The sequence below is a fragment of the Acomys minous genome (assembly GCF_964271855.1).
Source record: "Acomys minous genome assembly, chromosome: 13".
NCBI classification, from domain to species: domain Eukaryota; kingdom Metazoa; phylum Chordata; class Mammalia; order Rodentia; family Muridae; genus Acomys; species Acomys minous.
In genome coordinates this window covers 90,367,980-90,394,941 of record NC_140495.1, presented here as the reverse complement: position 1 = coordinate 90,394,941, position 26,962 = coordinate 90,367,980, and the positions used below count along the sequence as shown (strand labels likewise).

Below are 26,962 nucleotides of genomic sequence, written 5' to 3'. Positions count from 1 at the left end.
TGTCCTGGACTCACTTTGTAGACCAGGCTGGCCTCAAACTCACAGTGATATACCTGCCTCTGCCTCCCTAGTGCTGGGATTAAATGTATGCGCCACCATGCCCGGCTTTCTTTTTTTTTTTTTTTTTAAACATTTATTTATTTTGTGTGTGAAAGTCAGAGTGTAACGTGTAGAAGTCACTTGTCCTTCTGCTATGTGGGTCCCAGGAATTAAGCTCAGGTTGTTAAGCTTGGACAAGCAGGAGCCTTTGACCACTGAACCAACTTGCTGCTTCTCCACCTCCTTTATTTTTCCCTTCTTGAGACAGAACTCTGGATATTAAATTTTGGGAAGTATAGAAGCCATGCTTAGTATAGACTCTATTTCAAGACCTGCTGTAGTTGTGTGTATTCATTTGTTTGAGGTGGGGTCTCATTATAGTAGCCCAGGCTAGTCTCTGACTTCCCAGGTAGCTGAAGGTGGCTTTGGAGTCTTTTATTCTCTTGGCTCTATCTTCCATGAGAAGTTTTTTTTTGGGGGGGGGGGTTGGGTTGCATTTCAAAAAGACAGGGTTTCTCTGTGTAGCCTTGGCTATCTTAGACTCATTTTGTAGATCAAGCTGGCCTTGAACTCAAGCAATCCACCTGCCTCTGCTTCCCTGAGTGCTGGCTGGCGTGCGCCATCATGCCCAGCTGTGTTGGATTTATATCTGCTGTACCTCTTAGAATAGTTATTTTGTTTTAGTTGCATGTATATTTAAGTGTACTTGTGCATTTTTGATGCCTACTGAAGCCAGAAGAGGGTGTGATCCCCTGGAACTGGTTGTGACCTGCCACATGGGTGCTGGGAACGCAACCTATGCCTCCTGAGTGCTGGTACTAAAGGCGTGCACCACTGTGCTTGGCCTCTTTCTTTAATAATAACTTATAAACCTCAAATCTGATGAAAGCTAATAATTTAAGCCTTCATTATTTCTTTCAGCTGTGCTAGGGATCAAACCTTGGGATAGGCCCCAAGATCCTTAGAGGATTGTAGGAAGAGATACTGCATCTTTGTATTGATATCCTTTGTTTTTCTGTTTGTAAATTTATTTGCCAAGAAGCACATATACTAGCTGAGTTTAGTAAAGTAGAGGGAATAGTGAAAAGTATTTTGGTGAATGTATAGATTGTTCCTGGGTTTGTTGAAATTTGCTTAAGGCAATATATAATAGACTAAACTGTTGGTTATTGTGTGTGTTTGTGTGAGCCTATGCTACATGGGTGTGGGAGTCCAGAAGAGGGTATTGGATACTTATAGTAATAGTTATTGGTGAGCCACCTTACATGGGAACTAGAAACTAAACTCAAGTCCTCTGCAAGGGCAGAATTAGTTTTTAATGTTGAGCTGTATTTGGTTATTTTGTTCTGGACATAATAGATTTCAGGAATTTACATAAAGGTATAGATTATGCTGTGTACAAAGCTACATGAATTAAGTATAATCTAATGGTGGGCAGTTAGTTAAATAAAATATATATTCTATGCAGTAGAACACAGCTATCCCAAGAGTGTGCCAGAGGGGTTAGAAAGACACTTTGTGTTTTGCTAAGCAAAATTATAAAACAGTTTATGTAATATTTTTCAAATTTTCAGTTGGGTGCAGTTATGCACACCTGTAATCCCAGCACAGGGGGAGACAGAGGCAGCTGTGGATCTCTATGAGTTCAAGGCCACCTGGTGTACGAAGGAGTCCAGGACAGCCAAGGATACATAGAGAGAAAGCTTCTCAACAACAATAACAAAACATACTTTGCAAATTTTCAAAAAGACGTTTTTTTGTGTGAGACAGGGTTTTTCTGTGTAGCCTTGGCTGTTGGGACTCATTTTGCAGACCAAGCTGACCTCGAACTCACAGAAATTCACCTGCCTCTGCCTCCCAAGTGCTGAGATTAAAGTCGTGAACCACTGTGTCTAACAAAAGACATTTTTACAAATGTATCTATGAATGTCTTGCCTGCATGTATGTGGACAAGTATGTGCCTTGAGGCTGATAAGTCCAGAAGAGGACCCTGGTACCAGCTTGTTTTGTCTTACTACTTAGAGCACACTTTATTAGTTTCTTAGTCACATTCATGTAGATATTATATTTTTTGTTTGTTTGATTTTTTTTTTTCAAATTTCAGAACAGCCAGGGCTACATAGTGAGATTCTGTATACATGCATGAATATATGTATGTGAAAAATAAATAAGCTTGCCATTTATAGAAATTTTTAGCCATGTACAACTGTAATCACAGTGATCTAGAGGTAGAGGCAGTCAGAATTAAGGACAATCCTTTGCTGTATAGCATGTTTGACTAGCCCCGGCTACATGAAACACTGAGACGCCTCCTCTTTGCCTCTCAAAATGTGTAAAAGATAATACAAACTATATTTAGAATTTTGGTTTCATCTTGACAGACTCTAACTTGTGAACAAAAGGAAGGAGCCTTCTCTAATTTCTCCATTTCTGAGGAGACCATAAAGCTTCTGAAAGGTACTGTGCTTTTCATGTCATTGAAAATCTGCTGCTGCTGATCTTAGACAACCCTGATGCCTGTCTGACCAAGGAAGAATATGAAAGCTAAATAGCCCCCTCTTTTTAATTGCAGTTATTTCTACATCATTCTTTTCTTTATTCTGACTTGTTTTAACTGTAAGAGTTAAAAGTGTTTTGTCAAATCAGACCAATTTTATCTAATTCCTGTTTGGGGTAGGAATAACTGTAAACATAACTAGGTCGTGTGTCTGTAGGAGGTCGTGGAGGAATGAGGATTGTCTTTTTCAAATGAATTTATTTTTTCCTAATGCTAGTCACAAAATTTAATGAAATCTCATTTTACAGGTCGAGGGGTAACATATCTCTTTCCTATTCAAGTTAAAACCTTTGGTCCTGTATATGAAGGAAAAGATTTAATTGCTCAAGCCCGGACAGGAACAGGAAAGACATTCTCTTTTGCCATACCCTTGATTGAAAGGCTCCAAAGAAATCAAGAAACAATTAAAAAAAGCCGCTCACCAAAGGTAACGGTTATTAAGGGAGTTAAAGCGCTTAACATGAATGAAAAGGGACAGAGGAAAAATGGTAGTCTTCTGGTTTCGCTTTTTGTTTTTTGGTTTTTTTCTTGGTGCTGGAATCAAGCCCAGGGCCTTGTGCATGCTAAGCTCATGCCCTCTCACTGAGTTGTACCCCAAACCCTGAGAGAATTATACTAGTCTCCAAGTCAGGAATACCCCTCCCCTCATAGAGTCATTACCCCCTTTTTAATAAGTTAAATTTTGATTCTTAGAGTAAAAATTTTGTTGTTTTCATATAGGAAAAGTTTAAGGAGAGCTAAAGTAGATTAGTTAATGAACACAAATGTAATATCTCTAGATGTATAGATATCTTCTATAACTTTGTATTATGAAGTCAGTTTACTTTATAGAAATATTTATATTTAGTATTTTTAGTGAACTTTCTCTTCATTTCTGACCTTTGCTTTTAAATAATGAATTTTCTAACGAGGTATTCACTTGGCAATTCAGTAAATGTTCAGTATTATTTCACAGGCTGACTTTTTATGGAAAATATTATAGCAGTGATATTGCTATTACTGAGTACTAGAGATATATCTTATTTTATAAATAGTGAAAAATCAATTAACAGATGGAACTAGTAAAATTCTAGTCTAAAATTTGACATGTTTAGAACCTGTGCACTTTAAGGTTTGTAACAGTGAAGAAGAAAAGTCATCATAATGATTTCAACAGGTATGTTTGTGCTTTTAAATGCGCCTAATGTCACATTATAAAAGCAAATCCACATATATGTGAAGAGAATGACATCAAATGATTTAAGGTCTCATTTCATGTTGGCTGTATTAGATAAATTGCTTTTCTTTGTTGAAATTTGCAGGTAATGCAATAATTTTTACACAATTGCAAGTAATGCAGAGAGGAAACATTTGGACCCCAGCTTAGTCTGTTAGAAGACTGTTTCTGAGGTCACAGTTCCACTACTGCTAGCTATTGGTCCTTACGGCTTCACTGTGACTCAAGTTCCATGTCTGTAAAATTGGATATTAGTGACACCATTGTTTCTTCATGACAAAATTCACTAATTTACACAAAGCACAAGCACCTAGTGTATGGACCATCTTTACTTTGACAGATGTTTTGAGTATTTGTTCTGTACCAATTGCTTCTTAACATGCAGAGGGTGCAGCAGCTCACCTGACATAGCCTTCTGCATCTGAGTGGATGAGCTGGACAGTCCGCAGACAGTTAATGGACATCGTCTGTCTCTCTGTCTATAGATACATAACTGTAATTTAGGGGAGTAATATAAATGTGAAGGGGGGGAATAGAGAGGGGCAAGAAGTCACAGAAAGAGGCTTGGGAACCTCATGAAGGTAGTGCTCTTACTTATTTTTTTATTTGTTTTTTGAGATAGCGTCTTATGTAGCAGGCTGGCCTTAAGGTCACTATATAGTTAAGGACAATCCTTTTGCCTCCACCTCCCAAATGCTAGGATTGTAAGGATACATTACCACTCTTACTTCTATGCAAGGCTAAGAGGATTGGACACTAGGCTTTGTGCATGCTAAGCAGACACTCTGCCAACTGAACTATCCTCAACTCAGGAAGGTAACTATTGAAGTCTGATAGAGTATGCTATAGTAAATATAAGCTGTTCTTATTGTTGATATTTGTGTTGTCTGCCCGCACATCCTAGGGCTGGGCATGAAACCCGGTTTGTGCATGCTAGATGATTGTTTTGCCGCTAACAGTACACCCAGCTCTGTCTTTAAGTGCTTAAATTAATGTTGACATTCTTACTTGAAGTACATCTTTATAGAAATGTCCTTCAGGTTAAATTTCTATCAGTTTTTAGGAAAGATGTATCTTTGTTTTTTTAAATTTCTTGCTTAGGTACTTGTTTTGGCTCCAACAAGGGAACTGGCAAATCAAGTAGCCAAAGATTTCAAAGATATAACTAGAAAACTCAGTGTGGCGTGTTTTTATGGCGGAACATCATATCAAAGTCAGAGTGAGTAAATATTTACAATAGTTCACAGTGTATTGATTAATTTTAAATCTATGTGAAAGTATACATTTGATCTTAACATATTCCTGGTATTTCTCTCCTCACAGTTAATCAAATTCGGAATGGTATTGACATCCTTGTTGGGACTCCAGGGCGGATCAAAGACCATCTGCAGAGCGGCCGTTTGGATCTCTCAAAGCTGCGCCATGTTGTGCTTGATGAAGTAGATCAAATGTTAGATTTAGGTTTTGCTGAACAAGTTGAAGATATTATTCATGAATCCTACAAAACTGGTATGTCCAAGTTGAAATAAGTGTATTAATTAGCAGCTGTTTTTTGATAAAAGCTTGTGAATTTGTGCCATAAATTGTGTCTATTACTTTATCTCCTGATACTCTAACAAAATTAAAGTTATTTGGAATCCTTTCCCTAAAAAAGCAAGTACAGAACTATACTTTGAATCTTCTCCTGATTATTCTGTAATCATTCTACGTAGATGTACTAACTCATTTTATCTATTTCTTTCTTAAATTCTTGCTTTTCTTTCTAGTTAAGCTTTCTTTTCATTTTATTTGAAAGTTTAATAGTTGCATTGACGCTTGTATGTTAAAAACTTGCCCCAAGCTTATAGTTTTTCATTTTTTTGTTTTGTTTTGAAGTTTGGGGTGATTTTTAAGTGCTGGCTACATCATGGGACAGTAAGAAAACATTTGAATTCTTTTTGTTTGTTTAAGATTCAGAAGACAATCCTCAGACCTTACTTTTTTCTGCAACTTGCCCACAGTGGGTGTACAAAGTTGCAAAAAAATACATGAAATCCAGATATGAACAGGTTGACCTTGTTGGAAAAATGACTCAAAAAGCTGCAACCACTGTGGAAGTAAGTAGCTTTGCCAGCATGTAGATTTAGCTTTTTTAATTGGTGTTTACTTTTGAAATTTGATGAAGCTTCAACTCAAGTTTGAGGTACCTCTTCCAAGCCTCACCTCTTTTCCTGCCCTTAGTAAGATACATACGTAGTGCTGGGGACCATGGCTTAATGGTAGAGCACTTGGTTAGCATTCACTAGGTTGTAAGTACAATTCTCAACTCTCAAAGGGAACGAAATGTCATGTGTATTTCTACAGTTTGAAACTGAGGGACAGAATAAATAGGATGGTGGGAGTGGGGGTGTGAACAAGGAAGGCTTAATGTAAAAGCAGCTGTGAAAACATGCCAGTAACATTATTGCTCCAGAGGCCAGGTGTGATGGCGCAGGCACTGAGGAGACCGAGCCAGGTGTATTTCATTAAGTTACAGTGGGCAGAAGCTACATAGGAGGTACAATATAGCCTGAACTACAGTGTGAAGAGCCATCTCAAAACCAATAACACATCCAGAGAGAGGAGGAAGAGGAGGAGGAGGAGGAGGAAGATGAAGAAGAAGAAAAGGATGTGATAGAAGGCAGTTATTAATGAGAAAAGAGTATTACTGGGACCAGTGAGATGGTTCAGTGGGGAAAGATACCTTTGGCTAAGCCTGATGACCTGAGTCAAGACTTATATAATGAAGAGAGAACCGACTTATGCAAATTGTCCACAGACCTCCACACATGTGCTATGGTATGCAAACACACACACACACACACACACACACACACAAATGTAATTAAAACAAACTTTAGAGTAGTATTGAGATAGTTAGCTAAACATAGCTGGAGAGAGGGCTCAGTGGGTATAAAGTGCCTTGCAGGCGTGAAGACCTGAATTGCATTCCTACAATCCACAGAAGAAACAGACCCAGTGTGGTGCGTCTCCTAGCTGAATTGGTGCATCCCAGCCCAATAAGAAACCTTTGCCCTCAAAAATTCAGTGAATGCTAACTGAAGAATGATACCCAATCGTTCTCTGGCCACTACACACATGTGCACACCCAGGCACACATACATACACAGAGTGTTAAAAAATCCTCATCTCATACCATATGCTGAAATTGTTTCTTGAAGAATTAATAAAAAAGTAAATAAATTAATAAAAAACTTGATTGCCTGAAGAGGGAGTCTTGTTTTTGTTGATGCAAAGTTGAGGTTTACTAGAAAACCTTTTTAATGTAGACTTTGTTTGGGCTAAGAGCAGGAAAGAGGTGCACAAGAAGAAAGTAAGACATACAAGAGAATAGGTGTGGGCTTTTCTGAGAGATTTGCCAAGGAAAACTTCTAAATATAGAAGTCAGAAGAAGAAACCTGAGGGAAAGGTTGATAATGTGATGTCATTAAAAGGAAACTGAGAATGTTTATAATAAAAAGAGAATTAAAGGTGTTATGTGCAGTATTCGTGACTATAAGGAATCTGTCCGTTTGGTAGGCAAGAGAGATGGCTAGAACAGTAGCATAGCCCACAGAGTGCACGCAGTAATTAAATGGGATGATGAATTTGAGTGATTCAAAACTAAGTCAGATGGGTTCCATTCCAGCACCACAAAGGACAAAAAAATTACAGAATGCTATATATAGAATCATACTATTTTTAAAAATACATGGTTGTTAACATGTCAGCAAATTAAAAACATAGACAGTGATAAATAGGTTTATTTGGTATTACTAAAATGTAAGCACAAAGAATGAATAGCAATATGAGTACTTTTTTTTTTCCTTAGATTTTTTTTTTCCTTTTCATGTTTTTTCAAGACAGGGTTTCTCTGTGTAGCCTTGGTGTCCCGGACTCTTTATGACCAGGCTGGCCTCAAACTCACAGAGATCTGCCTGCCTCTGCCTCTCTGAGTGCTGGGATTACAGGCGCCTGGCTATTATTGTGAGTTGAAAAGGGTACATTGCAATGCTAGGTGGTCAGAGGGAGCTTCTTATATTTTATAATGTTAATGGTTTTACAATAAAAGTATAGAATGTGGGCTGGAGAGAAGGCCCAGAGGTTAAGAGCACTGGCTGCCCTTCCTGAGGTCCTGAGTTCAATTCTTACAACCACGTGGTGGCTCACAGCCATCTATATTGAGACCTGGTGCCCTCTACTGGCCTGCAGTTGTTCATGGAGATACAACATTGTGTATATAATAAATAGATCTTTTTTAAAAATGTAGCAGGTACCAGTGTAGAATGTAGCAGTGAAAAACAATTAGGGCATTTTCAAACATACTCGGAGATTGACTAGCATAACAAATCACCCTACTTACTAGGCTTGAACAGTGTTTTATCCTTCTCACTTTCCCTCTTGTGTTTGAAGTGGTGGCAGCCGTCGTTCTAGTTTCATTATGTAAGGCTGGTTTCAGACTCGCTTGTTAGCAAAAATGACCTGCTGCTTTTACCTCCCATGTGTTGGGATTATGGGCAAGTATCGCTCCGCTACATGTCTGTGGTACGAGACTAAACCCAGGGCTTCATCTGCTAGATAAGTATTCAACTGAGCCACATCTCTACCCTGCCCTAGTTCATGTCCCAGGTCTTGAGATTACAGGCATGCATGCAACACTGAGATTGACCTTGTATTTTACTGTTTGAGTTTGTGCCTGCATCTGTGGCGTTAGGTCTGCTGGACTTGGAGTTAGATGGTTGTGTGGGTACTGGGCACTAAGCCAAGGTCCTTTGGTGGAGCAGTCTGCTCTCTTAACCTCTGAGATATCTCCCTCTCTTATCCCTGTTCTGATTTTTGAGAAAGTGTCTCACTGTGGAGCGTCACTCTGTCTGGAACTTTGTAGACCAGGCTGGCCTTAACTCATGTTGCCTGCCTCTTGTCTCCCTAGTGCTGGGATTGAAGGTGTACACCACCATATCTTGTTTTTAAGTGTCTTGCTGTGTAACCTAGTTTGGTCTATATCTTGTGATCATACCCCACTTCTTGATTTTGAACTACTGGTGTGCTATCATGTTTGATTCTCCTTCCCACCTTCTACTTTTTTGTAGACCAGGCTGACTCACACTCAAAGAGATCCACTTGCCTCTGCCTCCTTGAGTGCTGGCATTAAAGCCCACCATGCCTGGCTCATCCTTTCTGTTTCTCATCACTGTTTTGTTCAGTTTTACTTTATGAATGACTTGCCACTCAACATGTTCTAGAAAAACAATGGTATATATAAAAAAATACTGTTAGGACCAAAACTCAGCTAAACATGGTGACTGGTGACACATTCCTCTAAAGTGGATAAACTAAGGCAGGATGGTTGTGAATTCAAGTCCAGGCTGGGCCACATACCTTGACTCAAGTCATCTTCTATAACTAACTCTACAGGCATGTGCCACTGTGTCAGTTTATCATAAAGGCTTCAGTGTATCCCTGTCCTGTTACTTTACATATTGGTTAAATTGTGAGGTTGATCATTAGTTATTTTTTCTTTTTAAAAATATGTTTTGCAGGTAGGCTGTAATTGCCATATCACAATTATTTAAGATTAAAAAAAAAATCTGTGTTAAGCCAGGCTTGGTGATGCATGCCTTTAATTCCATTGCTGGTGTTGGGGGTATGGGGGCATAGGCAGGCAGATCTGCATAGCCAGTTCCAGGTATGACAGGGCTGTTTAATGAGACCCTGCAGAAAGTAAAAATGGGGATAGTGCTGGAGAGATAGCTCAGAGTCTTGGGTACTGTATGCACACAGTCAGACAAAACAAATAAAATAAAACAGGTTTGTAATTCCTACAGATCTTACAAACAAATAAAATTATATATAGCTGTATAAAAGGGCCAATGAGCTGATGTAGTGGGTAAAGGTGCTTGCAGCCAACCTGATGATCTAGATTTGATTCTTGGGATTTGTAAGCTTTCAGATAGGTTAAAGGAATTTTATAGTGAATATATACATCTATGTATGGAGCATCTAGATCCTAGTGAATGTTTATTTCCATTTTTATATTATCTTTTTGTTTGGTTTTCTTGAGACAGGGACGTGGATCTTGCTATGTAGCAAAGTTTGCCTTGACTGATCTTTGTGCTTCCCACTTGAATTGTACTCTCCTTATCTCCTTTTGAGGTTGGATCTGGCTATGTACCTTGGGCTGAGCTCAACAATCTCAGTCTTCTAAATGCGAGATAGCAGACAGGGAGGCTGGATGACATCTGGCTTTTATTTGGCTTATATTTTATTTTACTCATTGTTTTTGGTGCTGAGATTGAATCTAGGGCCTGCTCTTGTAAACTGAGTATCATCTAGTATTATATTTATGACACATAACCACACTTCTGTCTTCCTCATCCTAAAGTAGCTCTGAAACTTAGCGAGTCATTTCTCTATCTGTTCTTCACTAGTAGACCCTGGCAACAGCAAATCTTATTTCTCTGTGGATATACCTTTTAGGATATTTCATATAATGTTTTCATGTCTGATTTTTTTCTTAGCTAAATTGATATATTACTTATTTTTGTCTTCTCCCTTCCACCACTCGGAGTTGGCCCTAGAGCCCGTGCATGTTAGTGAAATGGTCTACCGTTCAGTTACATCCCTAGCTCTTCTGTCTGAGACTAGGTTTCACTGTTAGTCTAGGCTAGCCCTGAGATTACTGGCAAGAGGTGTATGTCACCAAACCTGGTTTATGCAGTGCTGGGAACTATCCCAGGACTTCATTTTTGATATGGAAACACTCTGCCAGCTGAGCTTACATCCTCAGTCCCTTTACAAGATAATTTTTGATGAAACATATATATTTTTTTTTCTTGAAGCATTTGGCTATCCAGTGCCATTGGTCTCAGAGACCAGCAGTTATTGGTGACGTCCTTCAGGTCTACAGTGGATCTGAAGGGAGGGCTATTATCTTCTGTGAGACCAAGAAGAATGTTACTGAAATGGCCATGAATCCACACATAAAACAGGTAAGCTTTCTTTTTGCTTCTTCTAGATAATAGAAATGGATCACTAGGCAAAAATGCACATTACTCTTTGTGGATCAAACTTGATAGTCTATTCAAAATAGACTATTCAGAGAGACGTTGTAGTAAACTTTTTTCTTACCTATTAAGTTATAATACGCTTTTTTGTGTTTTTTTTTCTTCTAACAATCAAACCATGGCTGTATGGATGTTAGGCAAATAGTATACCACTGAGCCAGCCCCAAGAAATTTAAAAGTCATAGCATGAGGCTGAAGAGATGGCTCAGTAGTTAAGAGCACTGGTTGCTCTTCCCAACAACCACTAGGAATTGAATGGCAGCTCACAACTCTGTAACTCCAGTTCCAGGGGATCAGACACCCTCTCTGATAATAAAAATAAATAATAATAATAAAAAAGTACTCTCTCAAAAAGTACCACAGGACTCAAGTTCAACTCCCAGCACCCAAATAAGACAGTTCACAACCTGTACTCTAGTTCCAGAGGATCCCTCTTTGGTACTCGTATTGTTCATGCCAAATACTGATACACATATACACATAATTAAAATTAAAATAAACCTTTAAAAAACTCATATTAAATTGGTTGTGTTTTTGAAGTTTATATGGTATTAGGAGAAAATTATTATTATTATTAGTTTTTTTTTAAAGATTGATTGATTGATTTTTTTGCGTAGCGTCTGTCCACATTGTGCCTGCATCCCAGAAGAGGGCACCAGATCTCATTCTAGATTCTTGTGAGCCATCATGTGATTGCTGGGGATTAAACTCATGACTTTTGGAAGACAGACAGTGCTCTGAACCTCTGAGCCATCTTTCCAGCCCCCTTGTTTTTGTTTTTTGAGACAGGGTTTCTCTGTGGAGCCCTGGCTGTCCGGACTTGCTTTGTCAACCAGGCTGGCCTCAAACTCACAGTGATCAGCCTGCCTCTGCCTCTGCTTAGATTAAAGGTGTATGCCACCACACCTGCCTTTTAGGAGAAAATTCTATCAGTTTTCATTAGAAAAATTTTCAGATGCTATTTTAGTATGTGTGCGTGCATACAGGAATGCATACACAGTCCCACAGAGGACATCGTCAAATATCCTACTCTATCATCATGCCTTCGTCACTTGATTCAGGATCTTTTTTATTCAGGATCTTTTTTTTTTTTCAAGACAGGGTTTCTCTGTGTAGCCTTGGCCGTCCTGGACTCACTTTGTAGACCAGGCTGGCCTCGAACTCACATCGATCTGCCTGCCTCTGCCTCCCAAGTGCTGGGATTAAAGGCATGTGCCACCACGCCCGGCTTATTCAGGATCTTTTAATGAACCTGTTCCTAAGCAAGCTACTAGCATGTTCCCGGCAACCTGTCTTCACCATACTCCCCACCACACTGGTGTTATAAGTCGGAGCATAGTCGTACCTGGTTTTTCACATCAGTTCTGGGGATTTGAACTCTGATCCTCAGGTTTATGCAGCAAATGCTCTTACCCAATGAGCCATCTCCCCATCCCATTTGAAAGACATTTAAAATATGATCTAGAAAATATGAAAGTTGATAAGAATTTTAGTTGGTGGATCTCTGAGTTCGAGGCCATCCTCGTTTACAAAGAGAGTCCAGATCGACCAAGGCTACACAGAGAAACCCTGTCTTGGGGGAAAAAAAAAGACAAAAAAAAGCTTGTGTTATAAAAGTGAGTTATAAGCTGGGTGTGTTGTATTCTGGATTCCATGGTATGTATACTCCCTCATATACAAAATAAGTGAATAACTATTAGAAAATGATTTAGGAAACAAAAAAGCAAGCAGTCAGCCAATAAACAGAAATGTTGTTGCCTAAGTATTTTGTGTATATACACACAAACTAAAACCCCAAATAGTCACTCTGTATAACAACTAAAAGTAACTTTTGACTTAGTAATGTCTGGAAAATTTCCCCAAGATAGGAAAACCATAAGTTCACAGGAGATATACATATCAAATATTCTTTTCTGATAAAAGAAACAATTATAGGAAGTAGTTATTTGCTTCAAGTAATCAGTGCTATTAATGGAACAAAAAATGAAAAATCCCAACTTGCCCATATGTAGCAAACTTTTCATTGGAATATAGTTTTGTTTGTTTGTTTGGTTGGTTTTCAAGACAGGGTTTCTCTATGTTATCTTGGCTATCCTAAACTTGCTTTGTAGACCAGGTTGGCCTTCAACTCACAGTGATCCACCTGCCTCTGCCTCCCAAATGCTGGGACTAAAGGTGCGCACCACCATTGCCTGGCTTAGTTTGTTGCTGGTTTTTTTTTTTATTTTTATTTTTAAAATAACAGTAAATTTAAAATTCAATACCCAGACCCAGTATATCTATAAAGGAAATAATTACTGAGCTTTATCTTCTAGACAAGAATATAAATTTAATTTTTAAAAATGTATTTATTTATAACAAATACAGTATTCTTCCAGGGTATATGCCTACATGTCAGAAGATGGCCCCAGAGGTTGCTGGGAACTGAACTTGGTTCCCTCAGAAAAACAGCTAGTGCTCTTAACCTCTTAGCCATCTTTCTAGCTCACAAAGTTAAATTTTTATTTATTAATGAAACACAATTTTTGTTCGAGGATAGCCTGGTCTACAAAGAGAGTCCAGGACAGCCAAGGCTACACAGAGAAACCCTGTCTCAAAAAAAAAACAAAAACATATACCACGATGGCCTCAGTTTCTCTATGTAGCTTTGGCTGTCCTGGACTCACTTTGTAGACCAGGCTGGCCCCAAACTCACAGAGATCTGCCTGTCTTTGCCTCCCAAGTGCTGGAATTAAAGGCGTGCACCACCACTGCCCAACCCACAGGTGCGCACGCACACATGAACACACACACACACACACACACACACGAAATAAAAATTTAGGAAAGTCACTCTGGCACAGATATTATTAAAGCATAAGTAGGGTTAGCCTAATAAAAGTTGCAGAAGTGCAGGGCTGGAGAGATGGCTTAGTGGTTAAGAGTCCACTGCTTTTTCAGAGGGTGTGGTTTCGGTTCTCATGCACTCATAGCCGCCTGTAACGCTAGTTCCAGGGAATCTGGATACGTAGATTCCAGGTATGCATGTGGTGCATATAGGCTTACGTATGTGCAAAACACCCATGAACATAGAAGCAATCTAAAAAATTACTTTAAAAAAGCAAATTAAATGATTGGGATATAATATTTACCTATTAGAGTAACAGGGACTATGCTTTATAATACATTGACATTGTTAGGTAAAATATGAAATATGAAATAGATACAGAATACTGAAAGTTAAGTGGGTACAATAATTTTTGTAATACCTTGGCAATAGCAATTAAAATTCTGGGAGCTGGAGAGGTGGTTTATCAATTAAGAATACTGACTGCTCTTGAGGATCCAGGCCCTATTTGCATGTTTTAACTCCAATTTGGGGGATCTGATGACCCTCTTCTTCTGGCCTCCATGGACACATGTGGTGCATAGAGATACATGCAGGCCAAACATCGAGACACATAAAAATAAGTCTCAGTTTTTTTTCGGGTATTGAATTTAAGGCCTTAGCCATATTTGGTTAACATTCTTCCAAATTTAGAACACTCTTCCAAATATTCATTATATTTGACCCAGAAATTCAATTTCTAGGTAAGTGTCCTTCTGAAACATACATACATGGGCATATCCAAAGAGTAAAAAGTTTTTCATTGTAGCATTATGTGAGAATTTGTATATAAAACAGATGTTCATCAGTAAGATACTGCTATAATAAGTTTTTGCATCCATATGAAAAAAGTATACACAGTTTTTAAAAAATTCAGTGGAGCTCCACTTAGAGATTTCAAAAATGGCTAAATTATATTAATTTATAAATTAGATTATAAAACAACATATGTAGTATTCTACTTTTATTTCCAAGACAGGCTTCTCGGTGTAGCCAGGGCTGTCCTGCAGCTCCCTTTGTAGATGAGGCTGGACTTGAACTCAGAAATCCACTTGCCTCTGCCTCATCAAGTGCTAGAATTAAAGGCATGCATCACTACTGCCCTGCTAAAATTTGAGTAAATCTAATCAAATAGAAAACCTGCTTGGCGTGGTGGTGCATGCCTTTAATCCCAGCACCCAGGAGGCAGAGGCAGGCAGATCTCTGTGAGTTCAAGGACAGCCTTGTCTACAAAGTGAGTCCAGGACAGCCAGGGCTACACAGAGAAACCCTTTCTTGGAAAAAAAGAAAGAAAAAAAATAATTATACATTGTTACAGATAAAATGGGAACCCCTCCCCCAAACAAACAAAAAACAAGAAAAGGGCGCTGACTGCATGGTATTGGGATACTCAGTTGATCGATACCCGTATCTTTTTCTTTTTTCAAATAGAACGCCCAGTGTCTTCATGGGGATATTGCACAGTCACAAAGAGAAATTACCTTGAAAGGCTTCAGGGAAGGGAGTTTTAAAGTTTTGGTGGCAACCAATGTGGCTGCTCGTGGTCTGGACATTCCTGAGGTTGACCTGGTGATTCAGAGTTCTCCTCCACAGGTAGGAAGTGGGTTTGGTTTTAGAGCACCTTTATAAATGTTATTTTATTTACAAAATATTGCTTGAGATATGAAAGATACATCTTTCATTTGTTGTTGATCTTTAGCCTCTTGTTAGGATGACATCACATTGTCCAGATGTACTACCCTTGTAAATAAGTAGCTTTATTGTTTGCATCTAAAAACTGATCAACAAAACCATACAAGGAGCTAGGCATGGTGACATCTATTTAAAACTACAGCACTTGGGAGGCAGAGGCTGAAGGATCACTGCAAGTTCCCAGCCAGACATCAGTAGATATCAAATCCCTGACAAAACCAAAGAGTGATGGCAACAACATACATAGCTCGTTAAGCAGCTACAAAATGGTTTCATATCCAGAACTCTAGTGCACTTGGACTAATAGATTTTTTTTTAAGAAATACAACTTTTAAAAAATTTATTCATTTATTATGTATACAGTGTTCTGTCTTGATGTAACAGCTGTAGGCCAGAAGAGGGCACCACATCTCATTGAAGATGGTTGTGAGGCACCATGTGGTTGCTGGGAATTGAATTCAGGATCTTTGGAAGAGCAGCCAGTGCTCTTAACCTCTGAGCCATATCTCCAACTACCTAGCTATTTTTTAGGTTAAAACAAAATCACACCATTTCCTCCTTCCCTTTTCTTCCTTCAATCCCTTCTAAATAACCACTCTTAATTTCCCAAATTCATAGCCTTTTTTTCTTTGTGTCTACACACATACTTCTAGATACATAAATACAACCTTCGCATTCCTTATAGATGGTTATGAGTTGCTGGTTTTTAAAAAAGATTTATTTTATATTTATGAGTGCTCTATCCAAGTATACCTGCAGGCCAGAAGAGGGAATCAGACCACATCACAGATGGCTGTAAACCATCTTGTGGTTGCTGGGAATTGAATCTAGGACCTCTGGAAGTGCAGCCTCTTAACTGCTAAGCCATGCTTCCAGGCCCCTTATGTTACTCTTACATATATAATTTCAAGACAGACCTCTTGGTATTAGATAACCAAATGGGGGACTCTTCCCTGAGGAAAACTATTTCTCTTGCTCTTAGCATTCCTTCCTCACTTGCCTAGAGTTGGGGCCCTGTGATGTTTTCTTTCTTTCTTTCTTTTTTTTTTAAACATGTCTGTTGTTGTCCTTATTTGGGTCTTGGATAATAGCGTTTCCTGTTTGTTTGGGTTTTTTGAGATAGTGTTTCTCTATGTATCTTTGGCTGTCCTGTTATTCACCGTGAAGACTAGGCTGGCCTCAAACACAGATCTGCCTATCTCTGCCTCCTAAGTGCTGTGATTAAAGGCATGTGCTACCACCACCCAGCTAGATAACAGCTTTTAAACTCAAAATTTTACCCCAAAATTTAATATATAAATTACTTGTGATGTCATAAAGTACAGAAGAACTAAATTTAATTTTGCTTTTTTTGAGAAATTATCTCAAACCAGGCAGGTCTGAAATTCACAGGCTGGCTTTGAACTTGATGCCTTAGTAGACTCCTAAGTACTGAGATTATAGGACTGCACTACCATGCCTAATTCCTTTTTTTGGTGTTTGTTTTGTTTTGTTTTTCAAGTCAGGGTTTCTCTGTATATCCCTGGCTGTCCTGGAATTCAATCTATAGACAAGGGTGGCTTCAAACTGATAGAGATCCACCTGCCTCTGCCTCTGCCTCCCCAGTGCTGACATTAACGGCTTTTTTGGAGTTGTTGAGACAAGGCCGTAGACTTGGGTCAGACCTCTTGCTTCGGCCTCCTGAGTACTGATTATAGGAGCATCATTATGGTGGCTCGCTTGTCAAATTTATAAAATGACGTTTTTCTTTTCTTCATAGGATGTTGAATCTTATATCCATCGCTCTGGACGCACAGGTAGAGCTGGCCGGACAGGAATTTGTGTATGTTTTTATCAACCAAGAGAAAGAGGTCAACTAAGATATGTAGAACAGAAAGCCGTAAGTAAAGTTAAATTATTTCAGGCTTATTATCTAAATAGGACCTTAGAAGAGAGTTTTTATATTTGTTCTCACAAATAAACCTTAACATTTCTCACCTTAATGTGCATTTGGAAGTTAAGAATGTGGAGAGCGTAATTTTATATTAGTTGCCAGACTTTGTTTTATACAGCTTTTGTTGTGAAGCCAGAAGATCTGACATGCTTCTTCTTTCTTTATTTCTCCCTTGATATGAAAGTTCAAAGTGTGCTAATGGTTTCAGCATCTTGTAAGCATTGTGGATGGTAACTGACTTTGATTTGGCACTGCTGTTTTAGGTAGGCTGATAATATAATAGCCAGCTTTATTAAAATACAGTTTCTATGGACTGCACTGTCTTGTACTCCTCTGCATTTTACCAACTACCTTTATGTTAATATAATAATGTATTTAATAAAATGAAAGTGATTAGAAAAGATGTTGAAAGGTTAAAATGGCACCTTTTTCTCTTTTTGAATCAGCTTTGTTTTGCAAATGTAATTCCACGATTTAACTAAGGAACAATTTTTTAAAGTTTTTTTGTTTTTTCGTTTTGGAATTGATTGTTTTGTTAGGAGGAGCAATTTTTTCATCTGCTAGGGCTTGTAAATTTCCATTTTCAGAAAATGGAAATTCAACAAACTATATTAATTTAGAAATTAACTATGACAACTTCCTTTTTCTTTAATATAATTCTTTCATTTTCAGGGAATTACTTTTAAACGTGTAGGTGTTCCTTCTACAATGGATTTAGTTAAATCTAAAAGCATGGATGCCATCAGGTATGCTTTCTGACCTTGCTGAGTAATTTCTCTTCTGTATTAGGCTGTTGATCCTTAAGCTGTCTTAGTTCAAATATAAGAAAATTTTAGTCAAGGTTTTTAGTTACATTATTATATAAAAATGTTACTCTTTCTTTTCCCATTCATGACTTTGCCTTTACTTTTTCCCCTGTATCTTGACCAAGAATGTTTACTATTTTTAAACCATAGGTCTCTGGCTTCTGTTTCTTACGCTGCTGTTGATTTTTTCCGACCATCAGCTCAAAGACTGATAGAAGAGAAAGGGGCAGTGGATGCCTTGGCTGCAGCATTAGCTCACATTTCTGGTGCATCAAGCTTTGAACCACGCTCTCTGATCACCTCTGATAAGGTAGAAAAGTGTGGGGAAGTGATATTTGGCTTGAGATGATTAGAACTGAGCTGTGGCAGTTATATAATACATTATTGAAATGCTGCACCTGATTCCTTCAGTATATTAGAGTTGTTGCTGCTGGTTTCCTTTTTCGGTATACTTACCTGCAATCCCAGCACTCAGGAGAAAGACTAGTACAATAAATAACATCTACCATCCACATTAATTCAACAACTCTTAAATATTATATAATATTTTATATTCATATATATTTTCTCTGTAAACTATTTGAAAGTTGAAACATGAAGACATGCCTGCAGTGGCGGTGCACGCCTTTAATCCCAGCACTTGGGAGTCAGAGGTATTGTGGATCTCTGTGAGTTTGAGGCCAGCCTGGTCTACAAAGAGAGTCCAGACCAACCAAGGCTACACAGAGAAACCCTGTCTCGGGAAAAAAAAAAAAAGAAAAGAAAAGAACAGTGAAGACATCATTCCTAAATATATCAACTTGTATCTTCTAAAAATATTGATACTCTACTTAATCACAATATCACAGTCTGTCTAGTCTGCTTACAAGGATGCTTCCATATCAATCATCTGATATCTATATTCAGATGTGTCTTTCCATATAAACAGCTCTCACTCCAAAGGGAATATGAAATTGTTTTATTTTGAGCTGTCTGTGAGTTACCATGAATTTAGATTTAGGTCAACATAAAGGATATGTTGAATGTGATTATTAGTGCTTTCATAGTCATAGAAGTAAAGAAAGTCTTCAATTGTAGGCTACATACATTCTTGCGGACATCAGGTAAAGGCTATAGCCAGATGGGAAAATCTTTTCTAGATTTTAGATGATACATGATGACACTCTTTGCATTTGTATCCCTAGAAGATACTGGTCTGCTAAGATTGTAAAATCTGAGGGTTGAAAGGCTGTTAGGTCAGATACAGAGGTTGGCATTGAATGATTTTGTTAGTTTAAGTGGGAAGGTAAAAATTTACAGAGATAATTTTTGCGCTGGATTTGTAACATTTCGGTTTACTAAAATTTTTATCATTCATCCAGCCAGCCTGGCAGATGCTTTTTGTTTGTAGCCTTGGTTTTCCTGGACTCACTCTGAAGACCAGGCTAGCCTCGGACTCACAGAAATCCATCTGCCTCTGCTTCCCAAGTGCTGGGATTAAAGGCGTGTACCACCGTGCCCGGCTAGCCTGGCAGATTCTTAAACACAGGTGTGGCTTGTGACTTTCCTGCCCCTTGCAAATTTAGTTCTGATTTTTATCACTCCCAAAGTATCCTAAGGATTTCTAGAAAGAAAAGAAAATCCTTTTTGCCAAATTGAAACTGGCAGTTTTCATTTTGCTAGTTGGCTATGGAATCTCAAAGTGAGTAAACTTTGTTTATGCAAAGTAAGGATATGTGTAGGGTGTGTTGACATGTCTGAGTATATGTGTAGCCCTCTAGATGACTGCTTCTAGGTTAGTGTCAGATATCAAATATACCATACTATAGGTGTGGTAGTGCACACCTATAATCCCAGCACTCTGTGAATTTGAGGCCAGCCTGGTCTACAAAGCAAGTCCAGGACAGCCAAAGGTACATAGATAAATCCTGTCTGGAAAAAAACCAAATTTTTTTTTTTCTTTTTAACTCTCTGAATAGCAATCTATTCATTGGTGATTCTTCAGCACTGAGTAGGTAGACCATCCCTAAAAACTCATCAAATGCTTTATGAAATATTTAGCCAGGAGTAGTGAGCATGACTGTAATTTTAGCCCTCAGGAGTCTGAGCCAGGCAGATTTTGAGTTCCAGGCTAGCCTGGGTTACATACACAGCAAAATTTGTCTTGAAACCAAACAAAAGACAGAATAGGTGGCTCATATTTGTAAACCTAGCACCCAGGAAGCAGATACAGTAGACTCACAACTTTGAGGCCAGCCTGTTAAATATAAAGGTTTTTAGACCACCTGGGGCTATATACTGAAAACCTCTCTCAAAAAATGAAAACCAATCCAATGAGTATTTATTTTTGAGACAGGCTCTCAACTGTATATCCCTGGCTGTCCTGGAACTCAGTGTTTAGGCCAGGTTGGCCTAGAGCTCACCCAGATTCCCTCTAATTAGGTATGCAACACCATGTACCAGTCTGGTGTATTTCATATTTTTGGAGACAAAGTCTTGCTATATACCCCAGATTAGCCTTGAACAACAATTCTCCTACTTCAGTCTTTCAAATAGAAACAATTTTTAGGCCAGGTGGTGATGGTGCACGCTTTTAATCCCAGCACCTGGGAGGCAGAGGTAGGTGGATCTGTGAAGTCAAGTTCCAGGAAAGCCAAGGCTACACAGAAAAACTCTATCCTAAAAAAGAAAAAAAGGGAAAAAAAGAAAGAAAAGTTTTTTCTTTGTTCTTTTGGGTTTTTTGTTTGTTTTGAGGTTTTGATTTGTTTTGTTTGAGACAGGATTTCTGTGTGTAGCGTTGGCTCTCCTGGACTCCCCTTGTAGACCAGGCTGGTCTCAAACTCACAGAGATCCACCTGTGACACTATGCCCAGCAAGAAAACAATTTTTAAACTATACTTTTAAAGAAAATGTCAAGGTACCTCATCTTTGGTTGACCACAGAGATGCACATCTGCAATCATAGCACAGCACTGGGGAGGCCGAGGCAGAACTGCTGCAAGTCTGAGGCCGCCTAACCAGAACCTTTTAGTAGATAAGCCATCTAACTTTTATTTAAATATTTTGGGAACAAGGTACTAGTGGCTTGAAACTTCTTTTATGGATTAAACCATATTTGAAGTCTCTCTTTTTTAAAATTTTATATGTATGCAGTACCTTCAGAAGCCAGAAGAGGGCAGCAGATCCACAGTGACTGGTTGTGAGCTACCTTATGGGTGCTGGGAATTGAACCAGGGTCATGTGGAAGAGCAGCTAGTGCTCTTAACCACGAAGCTATCTCCCTAGCCCCGGTTTTATCATGAATGACCCATAGTGCATGTTCTGCAGGGTATTCTGCTTGTTACCTGTGTGACTTCACATTTTTTCACTCTCTTGATTTCTCCAGCTGTCTAAATCTGACTTTCTTTCTTCATTAACCCACTCCTGCAAAAACCATACTCATTTCCTCAGCCCCCTTATTTTGACTTCCTCCTTTATTTTGGTCTCTGCTTAGGTACCACCATACTACAGAAATCTTTCCTGATTGCCTTGGTCCCTTCCTCACTTTTTTATATTCCCCAGCCCTGCTGTATTATTCATGATGCATATATCACTGGCATTTTATATAATTTGCTACTATTTCCACCCCCACTTCCCCCAAGAAAGCCATGTCCACGAGAGAAAGGTTTGTCATTATGTCTCTAGTCCTTGGCATGGTCTGTGGTACATTGTAGGAGGTAGTCACTATTTTTATGTTGTAGTCCTTAAAAGTTTAAAGATTTTGATGTCCTTTTTTTGCCATTAAGTAACTGATTTTTCTATCGTTTTTTTTTTTTTTTTTTTTTTTGGTTTTCAAGAGAGGGTTCTCTGTGTAGCCCTGGCTGTCCAGGCTGGCCTCAAACACAGATCTGCCTGCTTCTGTCTCCCGAGTGAGTGCCAACACTGACTAGCTCTAGTAACTGACTTTTTAACATTTCCATATTTCTTTGCTACGTTCCCCCCGGCTCTTCCTGTGATGCTCTGCTCTAATTCTTTCTTACAGCAGGTAGAACATGGTGTCAGTGTACAGAACACGCTTTCAGTGGTGTGTAAACAGTGGTCTTCTAAGGCAGTTTCAGAGAAGTCAGGTCAGGAAGCACCGTAGACTTCAAATGGAGTCCTGTCCTGCTGCAGACTTCTCCAAAGTCTAACAGGGTTTTTATTTCTACAGGGGTTTGTGACTCTGACCCTGGAAAGCCCAGAAGAAATACAGAATGTCAGCTGTGCTTGGAAAGAACTTCACAGAAAGCTGAGTAGTAATGCTGTGTCTCAAGTAACCAGAATGTGCCTCCTGAAGGGAAATATGGTAGGTTTTTCTAGATAATAAGCATTTTAATCAATTATTGATAATTTTATAAAGACTTCAAAGGTTTGTACTCCCACCCCCACCCCCGGGTTTTGTGGGAAACTAACACTATTTTATCTAAGTGTTGGTTTGTTTCTACTCATAAATGTGGTGGATTATATAAATGATGCGTAACTTCGGAGCTTTATGTTGTTCTTTTTTGTTTGGCTGATACTTAAGTTTTTATTGCTATTTTTTATATAATTTTTTATTTTTATTTTATGTGCATTGGTATTTTGCCTGCATGTCTGTCTGTGTGAGGGTGTCGGATCTTGGAGTTACAGACAGTTGTGAGCTGCCATGTGGATGCTGGGAATTGAACCTGGGTCCTATAACTTTTTATTTGGTTGGTTTGGTTTTTTTTTTTTTTTGAGACAGGCTCTTTCTGTATAGCCATGGATGTCCTGGAACTTACTATGTAGACCAGGCTAGCTCACAGAGATCCACTGCCTCTGCTTTCTGAGTGTTGGGATTAAAGGTGTCAACCATGATATCTATCTTATAGCTTGATCTTATTGATTGATTTCATTTAATGTTTTAAAAAGATCTAAGGTTACTTATCTAACTTTACTATGTAGTTTTGTTCTAGCTTAAAAGCTGTTAATCAGATTGTTTATTGGGAAATAATCACCTCTCCAAGTTTAGTATTACTTACTGTCAACAAAGAATTGGGACAAATAATAGATAAATACACACACAAAGTATAGAGGGAAAGAAAATTCAAACAAGACCTTTAGCCCAGACCAGTTATTGAATATTAATTTTAGCTAATGGATACAAAGGAAACACCTTAGTTTTTACAACTCTATGAGAGAAAAACTTTGTTTTCCTTATTTTAATTTTTAAGAATCTTAAGGCATGGTGGTGCATGCTTTTAATCCTAGCACTTGGGAGGCAGAGGCAGGCAAATTGCTGTAGTTCGAGGCCAGCCTAGTCTACAAAGAGAGTCTAGGACAGCCAAGGCTACACAAAGGAACTCTATTTTAAAACAAAACAAAAACCACAAAAAACAAAAAAACCTTAAGTCTTTTGCAATGCTAGGGTTTGAAGCACTGACTTGCATATCATAAGCAAGGACCATACCATACACCTGTGTTCCCAGCTTCTCACTAATTTTTTGTTTTTGTTTTTGTTTTCTAGACAGGGTCTCTCTGTGTTAGCCTTAACTGTCCTAGATCGCTTTGTAGACCAGCCTGGCCTCGAATTCTCACTAATGTTGTTTCCTTTTGAGATGAGTTTCTCTGTGTAGCTGGCCTCCAACTCACAGCCTGCCTCTGCTGGGATGAAAGGCGTCACCACCACCCAGCTAGAAGGACCATTTTCTGAGGGTCTATATACAGTACCACAGAAATTCTCGTAGAGAACATTGTAGGTGTTTAAGACTCTTGCTACTTATACTTAGTTCTACTTCAGATTAGAAAGTATATTCAGTACTATAAGTCATCTACGCTATGTTACCTGTTTTAGTCCTGTAAACAAACAGTCACAGAATTCATGCTTTTTCAAAGTAAAATTTAACAAATATTAATTAGTAAAAAATTAACTCAAGTATCTAAATAAAAATCTTTTTATTTTTCTTTTAGGGTGTTTGCTTTGATGTTCCTACAAGTGAGTCAGAAAGATTACAGGTATTTAAAATTTTTTTACCTATTAAATAGTTGAGTATGTTTCTTTAAAATATTGTTTTGAAAAACATAAAGTGTCATTTATCATGCCTACATCAAGAAAGTCCTTAATATGAAATATTTTCCTGTCCCATAATTAAAAATAATTATATTTAATGTCAAGCATAAACAATAATTGGAGGCTGGAGAGATAGCTCAGTGGTTAAGACCACTTACTACTCTTACAGGGAGACTCGTGTTCCATTCCCAGCACTCACATCAAAGTTCACAAAACCAGAGAATCTGACACTACTTTCTGACCACCGATAATCCTGTACCCCTGTAGTGCACAGATGTGCATGTAGGCAAGATGCTTGCTCTCACACATTTTTAAAAAAACCCAAAACTCTTCTTTTAAAACATTGTGTAATTAGCCCCCATAGTTACATAACCAGCCCCAACAATTTGATGATTTTTTTGGACAGTTTTTTTTTCCATTTCCTTTTTGTCCATTTCCATGTTTACAAACAAACTCCAGGCATTTTGTTATTTCAGTCTTTTTTTTTTCCATTCTTAAGTATTCCTACATATTTAAATGTTAGGGACGTAAATAATTACAATACATTCTTCCTTCTATACAAGCATTCTTTAATACTGTATTTAAATGTTCCCTGCTGTCTCTTGGTTATTTTTCTTTGATGTTCTTAGGTTGGAAGCTAGGACCTTACACATGATAGGTTAACACTGAACTTCCTTTTTGTGTGTGTGGAGAGGTTCAAGACAGGGTTATTCTGTGTAGCCCTAGCTGTCCTGGAACTTGCTCTGTACACTAGACTCACCTTGAACCCAGGGACCTGGTTGCTGTGCCTCCCAGGTACTAGGATTAGAGGTATGTGCCACCATGGCCTAGTGAATATTTTTTAACATAAGGTCCATAAAGGTTATCATTGTAATTTGCTGATTCCTAAGTCTCAATCTATAACCTTCTAAAAAATGTTCAATTATGTTTATTGAAGAGGTACACTAGATTCTTATACTCAAAAATTTTGCTTTTTATATCCTTGCTTTTAGGTGTACATTTTGGGGAGGTATTATTGAGACAGAGTTCTGATATATAGCCTAAGCTGGCTTGGAACTCACTATATAGCTTAAATTTGATCCTTCTAAGTACCATATGCCCAGCTTATTTATATATCTATTTTGAAATAATGGCACTGTACAGTTTATTACAGGTAAGATGTGCACACTGTGGCCTTGTATATGAGTTCAAAAGACAACTTGTGGAAGTTGAGTTTCTCCTACCATGTGGGTCTCTGACATAGAATTTAAGTTATTTGTGCTACGGAGCCATCTCAGCAGCCCTGATTATATTCTTGTTGGAATCTTTAAAATATTGTGGCTACAAGGGGCCAGTGAAAGGTGAAAGATGCCTGATGTAAATTTGGTCCCTGGTACCATATACAGGTGGAAGAAGAGAAGCAGTTCCTCAAAGTTGTCCTTTGACCTCCACGTACATGCCCATGCAAATGCATGCAGAAAATATCTACATACTTAAAAAAGTTTTTTAAAATTAAAGTTTAGGGCTGAAGAGGTGGCCCGGGGTTTAAAAGCACTGGCTGCTCTTCCAAATGTCCTGAGTTCAATTCCCAGCAACCACATCCCAGCTCACAATCATCTATGAGATATGGTGCCCTCTTCTGGTGTGCGGGCACACATGCGGCCAGAATACTGTATAAATAATAAATCATTTTTTATTTTTTATTTATCTTTTAGTTTTTTGAGACAGGATTTCTCTGTGTAGCCTTGGCTGTCCTGCACTCACTTTGTAGACCAGACTGGCCTTGAACTCATAGCAGTTCGCCTGCCTCTGCCTCCCAAGTGCTGGGATTAAAGGTATGTGCCACCACGCCCAGCATAATTTTTTTTTTTAATTAAAGTTTAAAGAAATATTATGGATCCTTTTCCTCCCTTTGGAATTGAACTCAGGACCTTCATGAATGCTAGGCAACTGCTCTAGCCTGATTTTTACTTTATGTTTGGAGACAAGTAACCTGCTCAGGCTGGCCTGGAATGAACTCGCTTGTTTATGGGTTTTATTTTGCATTTCTATTAATTCTGTACATTCCTTTACAGGCAGAGTGGCATGATTCAGACTGGATACTCTCAGTGCCAGTCAAATTACCTGAAATTGAGGAATATTATGATGGAAACACATCTTCTAATCCCAGACAGAGGAGCGGTTGGTCAGGCGGCAGGTCGGGCCGTTCAGGCCGGTCTGGTGGTCGGTCTGGTGGTCGATCAGGTAGACAGAGTCGACAGGGGAGTCGGTCTGGAAGTCGGCAAGATGGTAGAAGACGAAGTGGGAACAGAAATCGATCAAGAAGTGGGGGCCATAAGCGGAGCTTTGACTGAGTGTTTGATAGTTAATCTTCCAGTGTGAGCTTGCCTATTTCTCTGTCTAATCATGTATATTATTCACCAAAAACCAGATCATCATAGTTGAGGTATTTGTCTGTAATTTGCAAAGAAGTTGGTCGTATTTTTTTAAAAAGTATTTCACAAGAATGGTTGTAAACAAATCTACTTATCTGGCTATACCTTTGAATTAAAAAAAAAAGCCCCTTTTATTGTCTGTTTCTATTCTGTGTTAAGAATTTTCTCAATGTCATTTTAAAGATTTCTTCTAAGACATGGCAGTCCAGTTAACCTTACTTAAGGTTTTTAATAGCCTACACAATTTAGCATATTAATATCAGGTCATTCATCCATACATCATGTAATAAAAGAGAAAACTATTTCTACTTATTAAGGGCTGGTAACTGGTGA

At 38.4% G+C, this 26,962-nt stretch overlaps 1 protein-coding gene across 3 annotated transcripts in view; it reads left to right on the top strand.

The window, feature by feature from the left end:
• The window catches only part of DDX50 (DExD-box helicase 50), a 32,477-nt gene extending 5,716 nt beyond the window's left edge, over window positions 1-26,761 (top strand). For all 3 annotated transcript variants that reach the window (XM_084751947.1, XM_084751949.1, XM_084751948.1), the window contains exons 3-15: window positions 2,421-2,496; window positions 2,845-3,023; window positions 4,914-5,031; window positions 5,136-5,321; window positions 5,763-5,908; window positions 10,670-10,819; window positions 15,192-15,353; window positions 17,212-17,331; window positions 18,058-18,131; window positions 18,342-18,501; window positions 22,359-22,493; window positions 24,116-24,160; window positions 26,270-26,761. In XM_084751947.1, coding sequence (XP_084608073.1) covers window positions 2,421-2,496; window positions 2,845-3,023; window positions 4,914-5,031; window positions 5,136-5,321; window positions 5,763-5,908; window positions 10,670-10,819; window positions 15,192-15,353; window positions 17,212-17,331; window positions 18,058-18,131; window positions 18,342-18,501; window positions 22,359-22,493; window positions 24,116-24,160; window positions 26,270-26,548 — 1,830 coding nt within the window. In that variant the 3' untranslated portion in view covers window positions 26,549-26,761. The remainder of the gene's footprint in view (window positions 1-2,420; window positions 2,497-2,844; window positions 3,024-4,913; window positions 5,032-5,135; window positions 5,322-5,762; window positions 5,909-10,669; window positions 10,820-15,191; window positions 15,354-17,211; window positions 17,332-18,057; window positions 18,132-18,341; window positions 18,502-22,358; window positions 22,494-24,115; window positions 24,161-26,269) is intronic.
• The last annotated feature ends 201 nt before the right edge of the window (window positions 26,762-26,962 follow it).